Consider the following 22,762-nt stretch of genomic DNA (forward strand, 5'->3'; position numbering starts at 1 on the left):
TTCTTCAAACGTTACTTTTCAGTGAAGTTGTTTGAGTAGAATGTAGTTCCAAGTATACTAAACTTTCAATCTGTACTAATACATCTGTAATGTGTTATGAATATGTTAAAATGAGAATTTAACAGTGGAGTATATAAATGTACTAAATTTAAAATGTACCTAATGTACTAAAACTATCAATGTACTAAAACAGATTGATGCCACATTGTAGCTATAGCTGGATTAAGTAAGACTGACTCTCTTTCTCTTTCCCTAAATTATCATACATTTTAAAGTTTAAAGTAAAAATATCCATGTTGTATTGTCGCTGGAATGAGAGAATATATACACAAATAAGTCTCCTTGAAAAATTCACTGCAGTCCAGAGCCTGGCCCTCAGCCTTTGCTACAGTCCTAGTTTTTGTGTCCTTTGCAAAATTCATACATTGAAATCCTAACGCCCAATGTGATGGTATTAGGAGGTGAAGGTAGGTGATTACGTCATGAGGGCAGAACTCTTATGAATGAGATTCCAAAGAGCTCCTTCTACCCTTCCACCATATGAGGGCACAGCAAAAAGACTAGGAAACAGATACTGAAGGAAACAAGTACTTACCAGACACCAAATCTGCCAGAACCTTGATGCTGGACTTCGTAGGCTCCTGAACTGTGAGAAATAAATTTGTTGTTTATAGCTTTGCAGCTCAAATGGGCTAAGACAGCCTTACTGACCCAGAAACCTAATTTGTCAGGAAGACTTTTGTTTAAAACACACACACACACACACAAACCCAGTATCTTAATCAATAGTAAGAAGCAGATCTAATGCCAATGGCAGGGGAGGGGGGAAGGGGGAGTAGAGAGTGCCTCTCTAACCAAGGCAAATACTTTGGTGATAGAACTAATCTAATTTATGTTACAGCCTCAAAGTGCATAATTGAGGTTAAACACTGGACTCAGTTGTATTCTGATACAGGAAAAAATAAAGTGCAAAGAAGCTCATGATTAAGGAGCCTCAGAAAGTACAAACCACTAAACTAACCTGGGCAAAGTTGTGAATGATTTTAAATCAGGTAGTGACCAATAAAAAGACAAAGTACCACTTTTTCCACTAGATGGTCAACTCATAACATATATATGTGCACATTTATTGTCTCTTGTAGTGAGGAAAGAAAAGCCCTTGCCAAGTAAGTTCAGTGCACTTGGTATGTAATATTTAATTTCGAGACTGGAGAAAGACTATTATTTACTTGACGTCAATTTCTATAAATTAAAGGTAAGAAGCTTTTGGTTCAGAATGTAAAGGCTTTTGATCGCTGTGAGGAGATGGGGGAGATTCACGGAATACATTTAATATCATTTAAGATATATTTTGGCCAGGGCTCAAGAGGTGGCCTTTTTTGTTTCTTTTGTTTAAACTTTTTCTTAAAAAAAACTTTTCATTTTAGAACTTAGAGCGAAAATAGCAGAGTTCCTATTATACCTCATACAAGACCGTTTTTAAATCTCCCACTTCCACCGCCAAATCTCTTTCCGACTTCTTTGCTTCTCTGCTCGGATTTTGGCAGAGCCTAGTTCACACAGTGCAACTTTAGGATCGTAACGAAAACCCAGTTCACTTAAAACTTCACCGCCCAGCCACAACTCTGTCAGGGCTTAAGCTCGCCAAACCCGAAAGCTCTCGCTCCGCCCCGCTCTTCTAGAGACGCCCGAGCCCCTTGCAGACGTGGCTCCTCCAACTCAGGTCCCAGGAGACTAGCGCGAAGCGGACCAGGGGGGTGGCCTTCCTCCAGAGGGGAGGCGCCCAGGACCCCACAGGACTAGCTGGGGCCGGCCTAGGGCAACCACCAACGTCAGGCCTCTCCTCCGAGGGCAGGTTCCCGAAGCCAAAATATGTTTAATCTCAAAACGTCCAGATCTCTGAGGTATGTGGCGGATTACACAGAAATACGCACATAGGTGACGGCCGCTTATTGTTTAATGCAGACGCCTGCAGGAAGTCCCCAGGCAGCACCCACTCCTCTCTACAGCCACCACCCACAGGCGGCGTCGCTGGCGCAGCCAGTCCTAGGACGCGTTGCGCGGGGAGCGGGCACGCGCGCGTGAGGACGTCCGGGGAGCGCGCGCGCCGCCGCCACCAGCGAGCTCGGTTGGGTTTGCCGGTGGTGGGGTTTGAAGGTGATGGCCTTGACCGAAGGCCTCGAGGAGGGGTCTCCCGCTGTTCCCGCAGTCGCTGCCGGGACTACCGTTCACTCTTCGTCATGAGAGGTAAGGCCTGGGGGAAGCGGGCCGAGGAAGCGAGGGGCCAAGGCGAATGGGCTCTGGGAGAATAAGTGAGGTACTCGAAGCTCGAACGTGGGTGGAAAACTCTGTCCTGGGGATTCCGGAAGAGTTTTGTGCGTTTATTTTTCTTACTTTTTCGTCCCCTTTCTTGCTTGTGCTTGGAGGAAAGTGGGAAGGTTCTACGTTTTTATTTATGGGAAAAGATACAGAAATTGTCCCGTCCAGCGTCAGTCTTCGGAGGTTTGAGGGAATAAATAGCACCTGTGGCTTCAGAGCATCGGTGAAAAGCTTTAGTGAAAATCATTTAAAAACCACACCACCATACAGTAATCGGAAAAAAAAAAAAGTTAGACTTCAGAAAGAAATAGAATGGCAGAACATATCCTGACATTAATCCTAGCTACCTCCTATAGAAACGGCAGTCTGGGATAAGGCTCAGCGTATCGTCTGCTGTCATTACGACTCTGGCATCTTCGAAGACTGCCACACTGGTAATTTAGGGATCCTTTCTTGCCAGTGTCCTTTTTCTTTCCCACCTCCCAACCCCCAATGATGGTGGCATTTTTATTTTTATTTTATTTTATTTTATTTTAATTTAAAAAAATTTTTTGAATGTTTATTTATTTTTGAGAGAGACAGAGACAGAGCGTGAGTGGGGGAGGGGCAGAGAGAGGGAGACACAGAATCCAAAGTAGGCTCCAGGCTCTGAGCCGTCAGCACAGAGCCCGACGCGGGGCTCGAACTCACGAGCCATGAGATCATGACCTGAGCCGAAGTTGGATGCTCAACCGACTGAGCCACCCAGGCGCCCCAATGGTGGCATTTTTAATGGGCAGACTATATAATGATCTTTACACAGACTAAAGAGTTACCTACCTGGCAATTACATAGCGACTCCCCAAGTGTCCCAAATTTAAAGGTGTTTGGGTAGCATTCTTTTCTGGGGGAAGATAATACTTTTGGTATTAATCATTAGAAATCTTTTCAGCCTTGGGAAAGCTATTTCAGCATAAACTGAAATCTGTAGGTCACTTAAGTGAAATGTTTATTATTAGTTCTCCATGATGATACTTAAAAAAAATTTTTTTTAATGTTTATTTTTGAAAGCAAGAGAGAGAACGAGAGAGAGCATATGAGCAGCGGAGGGGCAGAGAGAGGAAGACACAAAATCCAAAAGAGGTTCCAGGCTCTGAGCTGTCAGCACAGAGCCCAACACAGGGCTTGAACTCATGAACCCATGAGATCATGACCTGAGCTGAAGTCCAATGCTCAACTGACTGAGCCACCCAGGCGCCCCATCCATGATGATACTTTAAAAGGCATTAAGATTTAATGTTTTTTTCTCCTTAGCCTTTCAAAGCATTAAAAAATACTGTTTACTCTTAGGAAATGTAGAATCTCCACCAGAGATGAAACTGCTCCAGTTGGGCAGAGTAAATGTCCTGAAGTATCCAAGTATGAATGAGTATTAGTACATTATTAACATCTGCTGGGCACCCATACTTTGACTATTTTGCTGTTTCCTTCTGTCATTAGAGAAGGGGGCATCTGAAGCTCAATTTTGTTTGTACCAGATGTTCCCTAAAAAATAGTTTGAGTACTGCAGCAGAGCCTTGACATTAAGGGAAGAGGGATGTCTAGTTAAAAGTGATAGACAACCTGAAGATAATTCATCTACTGGGACTATTGGCCTGTCCTGTAGTGAATAAAGGATTCCTACTGAACAATATATTGCCTGTATTTAATTGTTCACTTAGAATATTTTCTGATTTTTTATTTTTAGGAGACCAAGCCCTGAAGCAAAGAAATCTGGATCACAGAAAAACTATTCAAGGGTCATGCAAGCCAACTGTAGCCAACTGCACAGCCCTCCAGGAGCTGCAGGCAGTGAGGATGCCTCAGCTTCCCAATGTGTTCATACAAGATTGACAGGAGAAGGTTCTTGTCTTCATTCTGGAGATGTTCATATCCAGATAAACTCCATACCTAAAGAATGTGCTGAAAATCCAAGCTCCAGAAATATAAGGTCAAGTGTCCATAGCTGTACTCATGGATGTATACATAGTCGCTTACGGAGTCACTCCCACAATGAAGCAAGGCAGTCTGATGATACTGCCACAGAGTCTGGAGATCATGGTAGTAGCACTTTCTCAGAATTCCGATATCTCTTCAAGTGGTTGCACAAAAGTCTTCCATATATTTTGATTCTGGGTGTCAAACTTGTTATGCAGCATATAACAGGTAGGGTATAATAAAACATTGCATTGTTTCATTGCAAAATTCAGTTAATTTTATTTCCTTATTGGTAATCTCCTTGAACCTCTGTATTTTGTTAGCTTTGAAAATTGTATGTTTCCTGTAAATTCATGTTATTGTGTTAACTCTTGGATTTTTTTTTTCTTTCGATTAACTGGAACTTATTTCCTAACAGGAATTTCTCTTGGAATTGGGCTGCTTACAACTTTTATGTATGCAAACAAAAGCATTGTAAATCAGGTTTTTCTAAGAGTAAGTATAACAAGTAACTTAAAAAAACATTAAATGTTTCTCTCTGTACAATTTATTATATACTCACTTTTGAGAGAAATAGGAATTAAGATCATTTTCTTGACAAACATGTTATAGCATCCATGATATATTAAATTTTGTTATCTAAATGATCTGTCCTGATGATAAATTATTTCACCTTATTTTCTTTGGATGTTGAGTCCCTGATAGAAAAACTAGATAAGATTAAAAGGTTTAGAATGCACTATTTGATCTGATTTGTTAAGTGCCTTCATATTTTGAGTAAATTTTACCATCATTAAAAACTTCACCTGTTGCCCTAGAAGATCTAAAATAGTTCAATAAAATGTACAGGTATCGAACTATTAGGGCTCCCTTTTTTAAAGAAAATTAAGCCCAAGAAGTTTTCCCATAATATAAATTATAAACTATTAGTCATGTAAGTTACCGGAAAAAATAGGATTAGTTTATAAAATTTCACCTTCAAGCAACTTTAAAGGGCTGTATCTATGTAAAGGATCAGCATTCTGACCTGGATATTTGTAGTTAGAATCTACCAAACCATAAAAATTTAATTCGGGGTTTAAATTAAACTAGTAATTAAGACAATTTTAAAAGTGAGATTAATAGCAAATTACCTTGTGAAAATATTACTGAATTGAAAATTTTTAGTTATTTTTATAAGTCCTGACAACCTAGCATTTTTTAAAGTTCGGTTTTGTCAGGGAGGCAAAAATAGGGAGTAGAGGTAAAGTTTGTACTTGGATGGTTCTTTTATGTCATTTTGTAGATTTGGCTTCTTTGAAACCTGGGTAATGTGAGTATTGTTTTTATATAGTGAAGAAAACTGTAATTTAAAAATTTGTTTAAATATTGTTTTGTTCACTAAAGATTCATAGAGTGCAATGATGTACAATTTATATTTTTATTAAGATTAATCTACTAAAATGTTCTAAGTTCACAAATTAGTCATTAAAGTAAAATAGTTAAATGATATTTATAACTCTGGCATAATTCATAATAACAAATTATAAAATTGTTTATTTTTCAGGAAAGGTGCTCCAAGATTCAGTGTGCTTGGTTACTGGTATTCTTAGCAGGATCTTCTGTTCTTTTATATTACACTTTTCATTCTCAGTCACTTTATTACAGGTAATTTGAGGTACAAATACACAATCATATTTTTTATGTAAAAATTTATTCCATAGCACTTTGTATATATCTTAACTTACACATACTTATTGTTAGAGTTCAATTTTTACCAGTCCCTCTCCTTCCAAGATAATAGCTCTAAGTGACTTACTCAGATTTGTATACTAAGTGCCTTGGCTCATATAGCAGGTACTCACTATTTTAGTTTTTGATACTTAAATTTTTACTTACATAATCAGTGGTTTTAAACACCGTTAGGTGTTGGTGGTGGTCTTTTTAAATATTTATTTATTTTTGACAAAATTATATGTATTCAGGATGTAAACATGTTTTGACATATATATGCATTGTGAAATGATTATCACAATCAAGCTAATTAACACGTCTGTCACTTCTCTTAGTTACTTGTGTGTGCGGGGGGGGGGGGGTAAGAACACATGATCTTTGTTTCTAGAAGCAAGAAGACTTACTAAAGGATAGTTGTTAAGTTTCCAGGTCAGATGGAAGTGTTCTTAATTTTTACCTTTAATCCGATGATTAGAAGTCCTGGTTTTAGCAGAGTTGGGAGAGATGGGACAAATCTAGGAAATAGTGTATAGAGGGAACCAATACCACTCAAATTGGATTGGGTGTGTTGATGGGAGGTAAGAATCCAGGATGACCCCTGCGATTTAGTTTTAGCAGCTGGTTGGGTGGTGGTTCATTTATGGGCTAGGAAACACTGGAAAGAGAACTGATTTTGAGGGGAAGATCAGTTTTGCTTTGAACATGTAAAGTTTGAGAGGCCATGTAGAACTCTTAAAGTGATTGTAGCTATATGTCATGAGCTCATTGTCAAAGTTAGGGCTTTAAATTTTGGTGGTATCCAGCATATGGTTGATAGACCTAAAAACCATGGAATTCACCAAGACTAATCAGGGAAAGAAAGTGTAGACAGAGGAGAGGGCCCAGGACTGGACATTAATCAGAGGAGGAGCAGCAAAGGATATTTAAGGAACCATCAGTTACATAATGAGAATAACTAGGAAAGTGTGATGTTAGAAGTCTAAGAAGAAAATAATTCAGGGAGGGAAGATGGAAAACGAGAAGTGACCTTTGAGTTTAGCAAGACAGAAGGAATTGGTGATCTTGACAAAAGCAATTCAGTGGAAAGGAGATGGAACCCTGATTGGAACTGGTTGAGAAGAGAATGGTGGACATCTAGTATTTAGTGAATTCTTTAGATTACAGGGTAGCTTTCCAGCGATGACATACTAGAAAGACTGTTCTTTTTCTTTATTCTATGGAGGAAAGATTTGAAATTCAAACATTTGAAAAGTCCCTTTAAGCAAAATGATCTTCCATTTTATTTACATGAACTCTAACATCTTGCCAAACTCACATTTTTTACATATCAAAGTAAAATACTTGGTAGCAAATTTAAAACCCCTATCAAAACTTGACCTTTGTATATTGTTTTGGTAAGTTTTGATGTTTTTCTCTTGGTAGCTTAATTTTTTTAAATCCTACTTTGGACCATTCAAGCTTCTGGGAAGTACTTTGGATTGTTGGAATTACAGACTTCATTCTGAAATTCCTCTTCATGGGCTTAAAATGCCTTATTTTGTTGATGCCTTCTTTCATCATGCCTTTTAAATCCAAGGTAAGAAACATGTTTTATTGGAACAATATTAGCAAACCACATTAATACTATTTAGTCTTTGTTGAAATGACTCTTTTATAACTTTTCAGTTTTCTAAATAACCTAATTTTAATTATCTGTATTACCTTAGACTAGAGACCATTTGTTCAAAGACCTGAACTTAAATAATCTATTCCAAATTCTGTAAAATCAGAATTACATTGCTTCAGAATAATCCTCACAACACATATAGAAAAATACTATTTAGATTTGTACTTCTAGTCTCCTCCAGGGCTTTATCAGTTAGTTATTTATAACTGACTACAGGCAGTTTTTCATGTGTTTTTTTCTCATATTCAGTAAAAATTTTATAATTGAGTTGTGCTATATACTCATGATGATCTCAATCCAATATGAAATATTTGTGCTATGTAAGTAGCTTATATAGCCCTGTTTTCTTTTTCCTTTTTTTTTTTTAGGGTTACTGGTATATGCTTTTAGAAGAATTATGTCAGTATTACCGAACTTTTGTTCCCATACCAGTTTGGTTTCGTTACTTTATAAGCTATGGGGAGTTTGGTAATGTGACTAGACGGAGTCTTGGGATATTGCTGGCTTTACTCTACCTCATACTAAAAGTAGGTAATGTTATAAGTCTTGTCATTGTATCATTCATATGATGATGACAGATTTTACATACTACTGCTTTTCCCCTGGACTGTTTTATAGTTTATATCACTAGTTTGAAGTAATGACATGTTCTGTATCTGTTTAGAAATGGAAAAATGGAAATATATGTCTTTATCTTATAATCTAGTGGTTCTTACATTTAATTGGGACAGTGGAGCTCCACAGATAGCATGGGTAGAGTAGAACATATTCATCTCCAACAGTAGCATCTGTCATACACAAAAATACTATCCTCCTCCCCTCAAATTAATATGAAACTTTTAAAAAGCTACTTTAAAAGTGCCTGGTCTTTGACAGTTATATTTGTCTTAACTAAATTGTAACTCTATTCAAATGTACTTCATTTTGGTCAAGAGTTGACTGAAATCTAAAAAAGGGATGGGAAGATGGGCAAATGGGTGGAGAGGAGTGGAAGATAAAAACTTGGCTGAAATCAGTAAATGGAGTAAAATATTCCATAATTGGACTTTAAATATATTTACAGTGAAGTGAATACGCAATGAGCATTACGTTAATACCAGTATTTGATATGATGGGATTTGAGCTTTAATCTCTGGAGTTTTTAAAAAAAAATTTTAAATGTATATGTATAGATTAAAAAAAAATTTTTTAACATTTATTTATTTTTGAGAGACAGAACATGAGTGGGGGAGGGGCAGAGAGAGAGACACACACACAGAATCCAAAGCAGGCTCCAGGCTCAAGCTGTCAGCACAGAGCCCCACGTGGGGCTCTGACTCAAGAACCATGAGATCATGACCTGAGCCGAAGTCAGACACTCAACCAACTGAGCCACCCAGAGGCACCTTTTAATGTATATTTTTGAGAGAGAGAGAGCATGCGCATGAGAAGAGGGGAGAGGCAGAGAGGGAGGGAGACAGAATCAGAAGAAGGCTCCAGGCTCTGAGGTGTCAGCACAGAGTCTGATGGGGAGCTTGAAGCCATGAACCTCCAGATTGTGACCTGAGCCAAAGTCAGGCGTTTAACTGACCAAGCCACCCTGGCACCCCTTTAGGTTTAACAGATAGGGCTCTTTGAATTCAGGAATTCTTACTTCCTCTTTCAGCTTTTGGACTTTTTTGGACATCTAAGAACTTTCCGACGGGTTTTGCAAATATTTTTTACACGACCAGTAAGTACTTTTTATCAGTTAAAAACTTTTTACCTTTCTTCTTCTTCTTCTTCTTTTTTTTAAGGTTTATTTATTTTTGAGTGAAAGAGTGCAAGTGGGGCAGGGGCAGAGAGAGAGGGGGAACAGAGGATCTGAACTAGGCTCTGCACTAACAAGAGCAAGCCTGATACGCACCTTGAACTCACGAACCATGAGATCATGACCTGAGCCAAAGTCGAACTGAAGTTAACTGCTCAACTGACTGAGCCACCCAGGCGCCCCTACCTTTCTTCATTATAAAAATGTTTTAGTTCATAAATTTTACAAGTATGGATTTCATGGGGCACTTGGCAGGCTCAGTTTGTAGAGCATGTGACTCTTGATCTTAGTTCTTGAGTTCAACCTCCACGTTGGGTGTAGAGCTTACTTTAAAAAAAAAAAAAAAAAAAAGGTGTGGATTTCATAATTACATGCTTTTTTAGTACTCTGGCACATGGGGCTATAATCAGTTCCTTTTTTTTTTTAATGCTTATTTTGAGAGAGAGAGAGAGAGAGAGAGAGAGAGAGAACATGTGTGCATATGGGGAAGGGACAGAGAGAGCATCCCAAGTAGTTCTGTGCTATCAGCATAGAGCCTGATGCCAGGCTTGATCTCATGAACCCTGAGATCATGACCTGAGCCTAATTAAGAGTCGGATGCTTAACTGACTGAGCCATCCATACACCCCTCTATGACTTGCATGTTGACAACTACCTTATAGTTGATGCAGTGCCTATATTTTCGAATATGCCTCTTGCCCTTCAAATCACTTGATGTCAGGATTTATATACATTCCCATAAAAATCTTGTCATGAACTTTTGTTCCTCTTCCTTTTTAAAAAATTCACAAGTGGTGGGTTTGTGTACTTCCATTAAGTTCTTATTCAGCTCCTGTAAGAGTGCTCATTGTTAATTTGAGAAAAACTCATTACCAAAAATATCCCTTGAAATTTTCTTACTGAAAAAATTTCCCCACCAGTAGTCAATTCTGTATGCACAAGTTCTCAAGTAAGTTCTCATTTATTTAACAATAAGTTGAGACTCCAGTGTCAACTATAAACTTGATTATTACGTGATTCCACTGATGTTACAAATTGCAGAGAGAGGCTCATTTGCTATGTAGTAGTCTCAAAGATTCTCAGTACTTATATGTGGACACTCTCTGGCTAGATAGAACTAGTAATGTTTTTCATTTTTAAAGTGAGCTCACAAATCCAAGATCAAGAGTTGCATGTTCAACCAGCTAAGCCAGCGAGGTGCCCCTAGAGCTAGTAATTTAATAACAAGTTTTGCTGCATCCTATTCAGACTTCTCTCTTTAGACAAGATATAATAAAATTGAGAATTCCATTTTGATGGAGTTTATTCAGTTGCTTATAGGAGTACCAGCCATTTTACTATAATTTAGTAACGCTTGTGCTAAAATACTTTGATATTCTTTCTCTGTAAGGCATAAAGAGAAATCATAGTCATTGATACTCTTTGATTTATTCTTGAGTCTCTCAGGAATACACGTATACACATGTTCCTTAACTTTGCCAGAGAAATGGCAATCACCATTAAGAGGAGTCTTCACCTGAAGGGAGTCTGCAAAATCCCAGACAGGAGTGCTGTTTTGTTTTTAAGTTTGTTTATTTTTGAGAGAGCGAGCAGGGGAGGGGCAGAAAAAGAGGGAGAGAGAGAATATCAAGCTGGCTCTGCACTGTCAGCACAGAGCCTCATGTGGGGCTTGACCTCCATGAGATCATGACATGAGCCGAAACCAAGAATCAGACACTCAACTGACTGAGCCACCCAGGTGCCCGAGGAGTGCTGTTTTAAAAGCTGTCAGCTTCTGTGTCTGCAGTGTACTCTGCTAAATGACATTTTAATGAAGGTAAATTGGCACCAGGATCATCCATCAGTATCCTGATTTGTTTCTGGAATCTTAAACATCACCAGACCCAAAACAGAAATCTTACTTTTAAATATTTTTATCCTTTGAGTTTTAGTTTGATTTTGTTAACTCTCCGTATTTAGTGAAAGAAGTTTAGATCCTAGCTTTAGGTTGTTGAGTCAAGTCATGCTTTGCTCTCATTACCATAACTGAACTTGGGTGTACTTCTCTTCAGCCACCCTTTCCTCATTTCTACAAAAAGGTGATCTCATTTGTAAAATCTTCTCACGTCTGGTTAATGACTACATTCTATTGAATTTGGTGAGGAAGTTATTAAGATCTTAAAGAGATCAAAAACTTTTAAGGACTGTAGTAGGAGAAAAGGAAATTTAAGAAATTGTGTTAGTCTGTTAGTTTTGACAGTACAACTCTATCTGTGACATTTTGCAATACTGGTTCTTTTGTAAAATTTTATTTTTTCCTAGTACTAAGTGTTCTCTGACTTGTGATAATTAAGGATGACAATTCAAATTATTTTTAAATTTAGTAACAGGACATGTTCAGTGGTCCCCAAAACTTCTTTACGTTCAATTCACCTAGAGAACTTTAAAATATTAGACTCCTGGGTCTTATTAGAACAGTATGTTTGGACCTATTGAGTCAATCTCCAGTGTGGAGCACAGAAATCTATTTTTAAATCTATCTCCACACGAGTTACATTCAGGCAGCCAAGCTCTGAATGGACTCTTTTGAACCACTGCTATAGGTAATATGTGGGTTATTTGGCAATATGGGCCACATAATACATGAATGTAGACTTTATAGTAATTATATTTCAAATTGCTTAGTCTCTTAAGTCCGTTGAATTTCTAGCACTATCATGTGGGAATCCAATAAATCTAACCATCTTCCAAGATCCTATTGTGTATCTAATGAGTTCATCTTGGTGCATGCAATCCAAGACACACATGGTTCTGCATACGTAGTTCAGTTTTGAAATGTTTGTATCCTTCAGCAGAGTTTTCAAATGCCTAGTTCAAGGGAGATTTGAGAAATACAGCATCACCTATGTATTTGAGGAACAGGAAAGAAAGATTTGTAGATAAACAGAACTTTTTATCTTCACAGAGTTATGGAGTGGCTGCCAGCAAGAGACAGTGTTCAGATGTGGATGATATTTGTTCAGTATGTCAAGCTGAATTTCAAAAACCAGTTCTGCTCATCTGTCAGGTAAGTAGATTTGTTAAGCATACCAAATACAGCATTTCTCTGTCATATTTATGTTAGCTACAAGGAAAAATCTGCAATGTTTAGCATAAAGTAGCATTCAGGGCACATACTAGAATTTTCTTACCTATAATCAGGGGTTTGGTAGATTAGCTAAACCTTGTTCCTTATGTTCTAATGATTTGTATGCAGAGGAGGGTATGTGGGGGAAAAATAATTCAGAGGGCAGACTGGATACGAAAATGACTTGAAAACAGGCTACTCTTAACAACTGGTTACTAGTCTTTAAGAATACCAGCATTTGTTATTGGATTGTGTAAGTCCCTTTCCTATACTTTATGGCAGTTATTCTCAAACACTTTAAGACAGGAGGTCATAATACTTGATCTTAAAGTTATTACCCAGGGATAGCTTATATCTTATTAAAAGTAGTTGAATAGTATAGTCAAAAGAACACTAGTGGCTCTACCACTAATACCGCTTTGTGTTCTTGAATGTCGTACTTTGTTTTCTCATTTGTAAAATGAAGGGATTAGTGCTCTCCAAAATTCCTTTCAGCTCTAAAGTAGGATTCTATAATGTGATGATTTTAAAATTAAAATGTTAAGTATAAAATCTAATTCTTAATTCCTTTACAGCATATATTTTGTGAAGAATGCATTACCTTATGGTTTAATCGAGAGAAAACGTGTCCACTGTGCAGAACTGTGATCTCAGACCATATAAACAAATGGAAAGATGGAGCCACTTCATCCCACCTTCAGATATACTAAGTTGTATAAACTATGAAGGCCACAAAACACTAATTTTATTTGGTTACACTGACTATTGATAAAGACATTAGAATGGGTTTTCAGGACTAGACATTAAGGAAAATGTTTCCAAATGATTTTAGACTATTATAGTAAGACTTAAGTGTGTAATCTAATTTATCAAGAGATTAATTGAAAGAACCTTATGTTTTAAAAAATATGTAAGTAATGTTCAACCTAATGAATATGGAACATTTATCCTGTCCTAATTATTTGACAGGTGGTTGCAGTGTTAAATTGTGAATGTTTTCTCATTAATGTTACCAAAATGTCAATTGGGTAACTAAAACTAGTGATTTTAGAGGAACTCAGGTATTCTTTCCTGACATTGTTTTCAGAATAAAGAATATTTTTCATAATATTTTAAGATACACATTATCTGAAAGTAGAATTTTCTTTAGCATTGACTTTTATAATTCCCATTCTAAAAATTCTTAAATTTTCATAAAATTTGTATTTTTAAATGAAAGTTCTAAATACTATTTTTTACCTGTAAACAATCAGATTTTCTAAGTGAAGATTAAATTTACTGAGGATGATATATTTTAATATTGTATTGTTCTCTGTAAGATGATCAGCAATCGAGAATAGATTATTTGAACTCATTGTTTGTGGACCTCATACATACAATCCTTCTGTCAGCTTTAATGTTCATGATCTTGCTTTTTGTATAGTGCCATGAACTATCTTGAAGTAACTATTAAAATAATTGACATGAATTACAAATAGCTGGCTCCACTGATGATTTCAATAATATGACAAATAAGACCCACTCAAACTCTTACAAAAGAATTCCCCTTATAACTAATCTTCTCCAAAGAGTTTTGGAATCTTATGCTTAAGTCACTGTTACTTGGGAGATTAAAGTTTGCACTCAGAGGCTTGCACCAAAAGCTTTGGATAGTGTGGTTTATTTGCCTCTAGGTATTTGTGCAGGGTAATGGAAAAGGGAATGAGGCATTTTCTCTCTCCCCATGAAACCTTTAAGGCAGAATCAAATCTATAACAGAAGTATGAAAGGCTAGTTACATCTAGAGTATAACTTCTGCCCATTTTTTCAATTACCATTAATCAGTTTGCACACAAGGAAAAGATAGTAGAAAGGAGGAGCTGGGAGGTAGAAAACAAATCTGGCAGTATTAAGACAAAGTCTGAACCAGAATATGGATTAATATAAGGATAGTAACCAACCAGCTACAGATAAAGCCACTTTCATGCCTGTATGGCCACCCAAATTGACACAAGAACATTAGAAAGCCTGTAACTATTTTTCCTATAGGTAAATACTGCCAGGTTATAAGTACAACTGTTTCTATTCAGTGATGACATATTTAAACCTATTACCTAATTTGAGAACAGTTGCAAATATTGAAACAAGCTTATTTGGCCTTAAATCACCTTCTTGACTGTGGTGAGCCAACAGTTATTTAGGTATACAGTAGGAGATAGGTGAGAAAGACAATTTGAGATTAGAATTTGGGTGCGAAAGATAGGTGTGTTGAATTCCTATCATGAACACAAGAATAACATCTTACTACATGGGTTATTTCAACCCTATTAAAATACCTACTCTTCTTACTCTGTGGCTATATGGATAGCTTTGTTTCTTAAGATGATTTAATAAAAAGGAGGTCCATGATAGGCAGATGGATTTTTGTTCTTAATGAATTAACAAGAAAGCAGTTCATATGAATTTAAAAGGGGGGGAAATGTAATAGCAGAGCTATGCCATCTACCAATAACACTGATGAACTGGAAGCATTTCTCTACTTAAAGTCTTTCACCTCAAAAATGGGAATAGGGATTCAAAAACCCAGTTATTCTGTGAACTCAGATCACACCCTCTTAAAGATCGTTTTATCAGCATTAAAAGCTGCAACTCTATGGGGCACCAGGGTGGTTCAGTCCGACTCTTGGTTTCAGTGCAGGTCATGACCTCACAGTTGGTGAATTTGAGCCCTGTGTCCAGCTCTGCACTGACTGCCTGGGATTCTCTCCCCCTTTTTTCTGTCCCTCCCCTGCTCACATTCTCTCAAAAAAAAAAAAAAAAAAAAAAAGAGCTGCAACTATGTTTAATAAAAAAGTCAGTTTGAGAACTTAGAGAAATCATCCAAGTGTGATAGAATTGCCTCAAATAAGTGGCTTATACAAAACACCCATCTTACACTAGATATGTTGAGACATTAGTTAAAAACAGATTTGGGGCATGACATTATGTAGCACATACACACCCAATAATCAAATGTAGTTGACAAGTGTGGCTGAACAAACTTGTTAGGACAAGAAAGTCTTCCTAGTGTATCTGTAATGAAACTAGTTTCACATAATTTTTCACATGAGGTTTTTTTTAAGCAACCAATTCAACTATTGGACAGAACTTGGAAATTACAAGTGTGTAACATCTAATATATATTAGTACTAAAACTTGTTATATATTTAAGTAGATTCAATTTCTCAGCAGAATGTTTTTACAACTGTTAGTCCTCATATATATAAGTAGCTTACTAAATATGAGAACCTGAACATATCTGGTATATTAATGAAAATAATTATTGAAACCATTTGTGCACCTGATAGTTATTTCTTCCTATCTTAGGATTAAAAAAAAAAATCACTTCTATTTTATGTTCATTCAAATTTGCATTTAATTTCTATTTACATTCATTCAATCCGAAATCAAATACTTAATACAGTAAACTAAATACAAGATGAAAAGCAGAAAAATGTGTTACCCTCATAGCACTCCTAATAAGGCAGCTTAATATTTACTCTGATAGATGCAAAGCCAACTTGGGACAGGAATAAAATAATTAAAGAACACAGATGAACCCATTTTTCAGATGTTACTTCAAATAATCCACTGAGATAACATTTGTGCTGTAGTGATAAATTAAGAATCACACACAAAAGTTTTATATCAATCAGTAACAGACCACAGGTCACGGTGTGACAAATACTTTTATGATTATTTTGTCCAGCTTACTAGTGTCTACTCCTATGAAAAAGGGTAGATGTTTGGATACTGATGTTTTTGAGAATTTAACCATTTTCAAAGCCTCAAAATCCATTCTTCATAAATTCAACATTTCTCATGGGAATATTCTTAGATCTAACCCTTGTAGACTAGGAACCACATGACTGACTAACCAAAATAGGTCCTACATTAAACATAAAATCGAAGGCTCAGGGTGCCTGGGTGGCCCAGTTGGTTAAGCATCCGACTTCAGCTCAGGTCATGATCTCACAGTTTGTGAGTTTGAGCCCTGCGTCAGGCTCTGTGCTGATAGCTCAGAGCCTGGAGCCTGCTTCAGATTCTGTGTCTCCCTCTCTCTCTGCCCCTGCCCCACTCGCACTCTCTCTCTCTCTCCCTCAAAAATAAACATTAAAAAAAAAAATCTTTCTTTAAACTAAAATAAAATTGAAGGCTCAGTATATTGATACTATCGAAGATGCGTATTGCTTATAATCATTTATTAAAGAATGTTGAATTTATGGAGTATCATACATGCATTCTTACCTCCCACCCCCCCAATTATCTTCTATCTCAAAAAATAGTATGGAAAAAAGTCTCCTTGAAGGATTCAAATTACGTGAGACCATAAAGGGGAAAAAGAAATAATATAATTTTCCAAAATATCTGGTTCAAGTTCAATAATTCTTTACATTGTTAATCACAGCTGGTTTATAAATCCCAGTTTATTCTGTAATGCTACAAACCTTATAAAATCAAAATTAGTAGAGTTCAGTTCTCAGTGATTATATTTTAATTAAAAAACAACATGTATAAAGTAAAAAAATATCCTGTAATAGCTGGTTTTAAAGAAAATAATCGAGTGATGAAAGGAAAGCACTTAATCTCTTTTATACACTTACCTGGAATAATCATAAAGAATCCTCTTAGAAACTTAAGACTAATAATATTGACATCATACATTTTGAACTATGCTTGGATTTTTACAAATAAATATAGGGTAAGCCATATTGCATAGGTGTGTGCTTTCTGTCTGTGACACTAAAAGTGGCACTTGACATGTTTCACAGTCAGAGTAGGGATATCCATTTATGAAACGTTTCAGTGAACTTGCCTCAGCACAGGAAATTAATTTCACTCAATATTAAGTCTGAAAACTATTTGTATGGATGGTAAATATGTAATTAATGCATTTTATGCAGAAAATTTGCGGTGTGTGCCACTACTGCTGGCAGTGCTAATTATGAAAATAGTTTAACTATGGGGTGGTTATATAGCCAGCCAATCACAGTGCAAATGTTACTAGCAAATAGGACTGAGGAGGAATATTTTAGTGTAAAAATTTTGCTGGAATTTGGTTAGGCAGTCAACACTACAGTTAGTAAACACATTTGAAAACAAGTATCAGAGTAGCACAAGTCATTTACAGTCTGAAAGAAAGTCTATACTTATCACCATAGTTTTTGGGTTCTGTTTTTTCAGACATCAACTGTCATAGAACAAAGCTCTGCACGTTAAGTACAGTTTCTGCCCTTATCATTTATTGTAGCTTCTAATTTACTAGCTACAGTTACAAAGTTCTCAGTAGGCTGCTGCAATAAGGGAGGAGGAGGTCTAGAGGAAGTGATAAAATAAAAAAAATAAAAAATAAAAAATAAAAGGCTTTCTGTCCAAAGATGAACTGTTACCAATTTCTTCATTTATTGCCAAAATTGAAAAGGTATATTTCCAATCACTTTTCGTGGTTCTATTTTGCTCAGTGTCATAGGATTTCATCTCCTCTCACTTGAATTGCCATTTAAATAAGCAAAGCTTTCCTCTTTTCTGACTGAATTCAACATGCATAAAGAATCTTATGGCTTGGATCCTATGGCTCAAAAATGTTTGAAGAACATAGCAAGCAGCAACTATTTAAAAAAACTGTAGGGTTGCAAAATATTACAAATTGACTTTGCACACTCAGAAGACATTATAACAAAAGGAGGTGATAAGACTCAACTGCATGATCATCTATTATACCAGTATGCACTGAAATGTATTTTTATAAAGCTCTGCAGATATTAAACCCTTTCACCAGCTAAAGTCATGGAAATGCGCTCTTTAAGGCAGGAAGTATTTAAGAAAGGTAAAGTTACCTTTATTTTTATTCTTTGTACCTGTATATCACTTATGTAGATTTTGTTACAATTTCAAAAACATAATGTCTTGTTCACATGTTTCCTAAATTAAACCACTAAGTTTTCTTATTCACTGTGGAAGACATTCATCAAAAGGCCATCAAATGTTTTTACAATCAAAAAATGTAGCCCCAGTATAGAAGAAACTCTTTTTCCTTTTGAAACTGCTGAGGAAAAAAATGTAAGGAAGGTAGACAGCAAAAACAGTTAAAAGTAAAACTTAAAATCTTAACAATTTGCTGTAAAGAGATTAGACATAGAGAGTGGAACATGATAACACCCTCTTCCCCTGGATCTCCCTCTCTCCCTCACTTTACTGCCCTCAGTATGTATTTTATCCTCTTTTCCATCCTTCTTCAGCCATAGGCTGAAAATATTTGGCGTCTTGAACCAAATACTGGTATAAGAACAGGGGGCGATATTTTTCCAGTGCAATGCAGGCCCAGGTCAAGGATGCAATGTAGGACATACAAATTATGCCCATTCCAAAGCTTCCAGTTAAGCTTAGCACATAGCAGTACTGCAAGTAGAAATGATTAAATAGATTTTTTTTTTTCCTAGTATTACAGACAGGTATTGCAGCTGGGTTACTGAAAATAAACCCCATGTCCACCCCAATCCCTCAAAATAGCCACAGCTGTGGTTAACAATGATTCATTTGCATTTTTATTGTTTCACCAAGAGAAGAAACAGAAGTTGTCTGGCTTTCTTCACACCAACCAATAATTTTGCATTTTAAAGTTGGGATGTTTTCCATAATGAGCTGAATCAAAAATCTATTTGAAAAATATATATTTATATAAAAAAAAGATTCAGGTTGTTTGCACGTAAAACATCAACTGTTAAGTTTCTTTTGTCTTTGATTCCATGTTGCTGGAAAAGTTTGAACAAGCTTGCATGCTAATTTGTCCTTAGTTGCAAGTATTACAGGCAATTTCATACTTTGCCTAATGAAAGGATAACCCTTCTTCGACACAATCAGAACTCAACAGTGATTCAGAAGCAACATCCTACCCTTAATACTGTCAGTTTTGAGCCATCAACATGAAAATCCTTGATAAGGTTGAGAAGATGTCGCTAGGAATCAATTGATGTGCCTAAGAGTTCCACAATACTATTATGCTTAAGTTTTTTTTTTTTTTTTTTGCACCATTGATTGATTTTTTTAAAATCCATGTTTATTTTTCCTCTGTCCAAAGTGTTCAATGTAATGACACTGACTCTTCAAGACTGTCATTTTGAGCTTTCTTGTTTCACTTTACAGGATGCTCACATATCCCTTCCTCACCTGTTTTTGCCTTAAATTCATTAAAATCATTGCTCTGTCATAGATTCATACGTAGGTGCTCTGGTCGTTTGGAGATCATGGGGAAAGCTTGTTTTTTGTATGGCCCAGAGTTCGGCTGTCGTATGGGAAGTGGTGCTGAAGCTTCCCCACTCATCGTCACATCCATCTGCTCTACTCCACTTGTTTCCATTGGATATTCCACAGGTGTCTGAGGATTTGCTGTGCTGGCTGAAGCACCTCTTCCCCAGAAATCCCCAGGAGAAAATTTGACTGGGCTTTAAGACAAGGAAGAGCTATCATTCATTTATCTCAAGGATTATCTCAACAGGAAATATTTCCCTTACATTTAAAGGGATGACACTTATTTTCATTCAATTTTATTTTTGTGTGAATTAGTACAAAGGCTAAATTTGAGCCATTGCTCCTCTAGACTAACTGCTAGAATTTCCTAACTGGTCTCTTTATCTCTGTACCTGCCTTTGTAAAATACTCAATGATACTTTTTTTTTTTTTTTTAAAGTCATTGTACTTCCCTACTTAAAACCGCTTCTCACTGCATTTAAATGTATTTAAGACAAACTCACATGTCAGGAATGTTGACCACCCTTTCATTATGAAGACCAAGATTTTTCCTCCCTTGGGGCTTTTGCATGGGCTGTTGCTGTACCTGTAACACCCTTGTACTTCTATTTTTTGTATGGTGGCTTTTTCTCTTCATTCTTAGATGTTACTTCACCTGAGAGACCTTTCTCTGACGACCATGAATAGGAGCCCCCTTGTTATTATTCTCTGCTCTCTACCACCACACTCTATTTTTTCTTCAAATAGTACTTGAACACTACTTGTGCTTACATATTTTTTGTATTTCCTTCTTTAGTTATTGTGACTCTCTTCTCACTCAATTGTAAGCTTCATCAGAACAAGGACAATTCCTATGTTAATCACGTGTCCCCAGCATGTAGCACAGCCCCTGGCACACAATAAATGTTGAATGAATGGGTAAAGAAGACATTTGCCAATAGAGTAGCTTACTTTCTTTCACAGGAGGGAAGGTAAACTATATAGCAGTCAATATACAAAGATGTAGATGCTGTTCTTATGTTAGCCAAATAGAGTATGACACCTCTTTTGTTTATGTAACTTGGCACACATTTAAGTGATGCTCTTCTAGGTTAAAAAAAAAAAAAGGAAAAGAAAAGAAAGAAAGAAAGACAGTGAGAACAACAAACTCTGAATACCTGACAGGTGTTCGCGGGCTGCCAATAAATCTTCGAGGTGATCGGATTTTTGGTTCAAAGGAAAATTTTTCTTTCACACTTTCAAGTACAGATGGAGCAACATATGTAAAACCCTGAAAGACAGAAAAAGTAGACTACAGAATGGCATTTTGTTATATAAATCAAGAAAATGTAGTTTCAGTCTCTGACACAACAAAACAATGCACACCTAAAACCACTGCTCTGTATACACCCGTCTCCCCAGTCTCATTTCACATCTGTTAGCTTCTTTCCAACCATTTCTTGAGGCACAGACCTCAAGAAGGCAGAATTTAATTGAGCCTCGTATGCCAGCAAAGAATATTCTACTCTACTGAAAGGAGTAGAACAAAACAGGAAATTGTAGGCTCCACATTAAGATATTAAATATGATATATGCAAAGAAAATTCTAGGGTTTCTAGCCACATGCACATAAGCAACTAAGATTATCACTCCCCAGTTTCTGATTATTAGGACAAAGTAAAAATACAATTCTTTAAATTGGCATGTGTGATCTTCTGATTTTATACCAATGACTGGATAGATTTGATATTTTCATGATTAAAAAAAAAACTAAATTTTTTTAATTCGCAATTATTCAGTTTTGCTAGCTTTAGTTCTTTCTTGGACCTTGCTATTAGGCCACACCAGTTGTCCTTTCTCTTGCTGCCAATGTCCTATCAATCAGTCCTCCATCTATCTTCCCTTTTATTTATTATTCCAGTCATCTATATATAGGCATATGAATTATAGTAAAACGACTCAACAAGGCTCTGGGTGAAGTCCTAAAGAGTGAGGCACATTCTCTAGTGCATATACTTTGTGACAGGTACATGTGGACTTCAGAAGCCATTTCCCCACATAGTCTAGTAACTAAAGCCATAACTACCAAGAGGACCAGGCTGTACCTTGATCATCTTTGAATTTCCTTTAATTCTGTGAGAGGAATTTAAATAATTATTAAACTGAAGTTGTTATAACCACAATCCCCAAGTAAGTAGGATGTTACTGATTTTTATTAATTTCTAAAGAGATTGACTTTATATACAGAAATCTGGCTACAACCTAACAAATGAATTATTCTTATGTTCATTAGTTGGCCAATTTAAGTAATTATGAAAAGTTCAACAATACTTTAACTGGCAATGAGAGCCTAGTTATGTAAATTTTGCCACCACAACTTTGGATTTCTTTGTAGTGAGATAAGACATTTCTAGACTTTTTTATGGGGGGAAAATTGTCAAACTAGTTGAAACTCTGCAATGCCCAACTGAGGAAAAGATCTCTATGTTAAATCAAAGGTATAAACTCCACATCAGTAGAAAACAAAATTCCACAGAAGAGGAAAAAAAGAAAGCGATGCCAGAATTTAAATGAATCCTGTTGGGGTGCTTGGGTGGCCCAGATCATGATCTCATGGTTCATGAGTTTGAGCCCTGTATTAGGCTCTGTGCTGACAACTCAGAGCCTGGAGCCTGCTTTGGGTTCTGTGTCTCTCTCTCTCTCTCTGCTCCTCCCTCACTCGTGCTCTGTATCTGTCTCTCAAAAATAAATGTTAAAAAAAAATTTAGAAAAGAAAAATAAAATGAATCATGTCTACTTCACTAACTGAACACAAGATATTTTACCAAGGAGTATACCATGACTTTGCATCGTGTAGATATAAACTTAACAACATTCATTCATATTTCATCTCTTATGTAATTAAAAAGACTGTAAAATTATATTTTGCATATATGCTCTATTCTTATAACACTATACAATCATACAC

At 36.4% G+C, this 22,762-nt stretch overlaps 2 protein-coding genes across 12 annotated transcripts in view; one reads left to right on the forward strand and one right to left on the reverse strand.

The window, feature by feature from the left end:
- Nucleotides 1-22,762, reverse strand: part of RPS6KB1 (ribosomal protein S6 kinase B1) — a 119,887-nt gene that overhangs the window by 60,655 nt on the left and 36,470 nt on the right. For 6 of the 9 annotated variants that reach the window (XM_040496932.1, XM_040496930.1, XM_040496934.1 and 3 more), the window contains 2 exons: nt 20,973-21,085; nt 596-646 (listed from right to left, as the gene is read on the reverse strand). In XM_040496932.1, coding sequence (XP_040352866.1) covers nt 596-646; nt 20,973-21,085 — 164 coding nt within the window. Of the gene's footprint in view, nt 1-595; nt 647-17,948; nt 20,028-20,972; nt 21,086-22,762 lie in introns of those variants that run through there. The other 3 variants (XM_040496933.1, XM_040496931.1, XM_040496939.1) reach the window with 2 other exon arrangements.
- Nucleotides 2,093-14,024, forward strand: RNFT1 (ring finger protein, transmembrane 1). Of its 3 annotated transcripts, none has more exons than XM_040496952.1 (9): nt 2,093-2,247; nt 4,046-4,398; nt 4,694-4,770; nt 5,822-5,922; nt 7,411-7,564; nt 8,023-8,181; nt 9,300-9,365; nt 12,388-12,489; nt 13,125-14,024. In XM_040496952.1, exons 2-9 carry the CDS (start codon nt 4,101-4,103, stop codon nt 13,257-13,259), a joined length of 1,092 nt encoding a protein of 363 aa, XP_040352886.1. In that variant the 5' UTR covers nt 2,093-2,247; nt 4,046-4,100; the 3' UTR covers nt 13,260-14,024. The 3 variants fall into 3 exon arrangements, with proteins under 3 accessions (XP_040352886.1, XP_040352884.1, XP_040352885.1); XM_040496950.1 differs by having other exon boundaries at nt 2,094-2,247; nt 4,046-4,503; XM_040496951.1 differs by lacking the exon at nt 2,093-2,247 and adding an exon at nt 3,470-3,581 and having other exon boundaries at nt 4,046-4,503.

The sequence above is a fragment of the Herpailurus yagouaroundi genome, unplaced genomic scaffold (assembly GCF_014898765.1).
Source record: "Herpailurus yagouaroundi ecotype Mexico unplaced genomic scaffold, PumYag 189, whole genome shotgun sequence".
Classification (NCBI taxonomy): Eukaryota; Metazoa; Chordata; class Mammalia; order Carnivora; family Felidae; genus Herpailurus; species Herpailurus yagouaroundi.

Coding starts and splice junctions, on each gene's coding strand:
- RNFT1 (XM_040496950.1), top strand. CDS start 4,101: ATGCAAGCCAACTGTAGCCAACTGCACAGCCCTCCAGGAGCTGCAGGC. Junction 4,504..4,693: donor TGTTATGCAGCATATAACAG/GTAGGGTATAAT, acceptor ATTTCCTAACAG/GAATTTCTCTTGGAATTGGG. Junction 8,182..9,299: donor TACTCTACCTCATACTAAAA/GTAGGTAATGTT, acceptor TTCCTCTTTCAG/CTTTTGGACTTTTTTGGACA.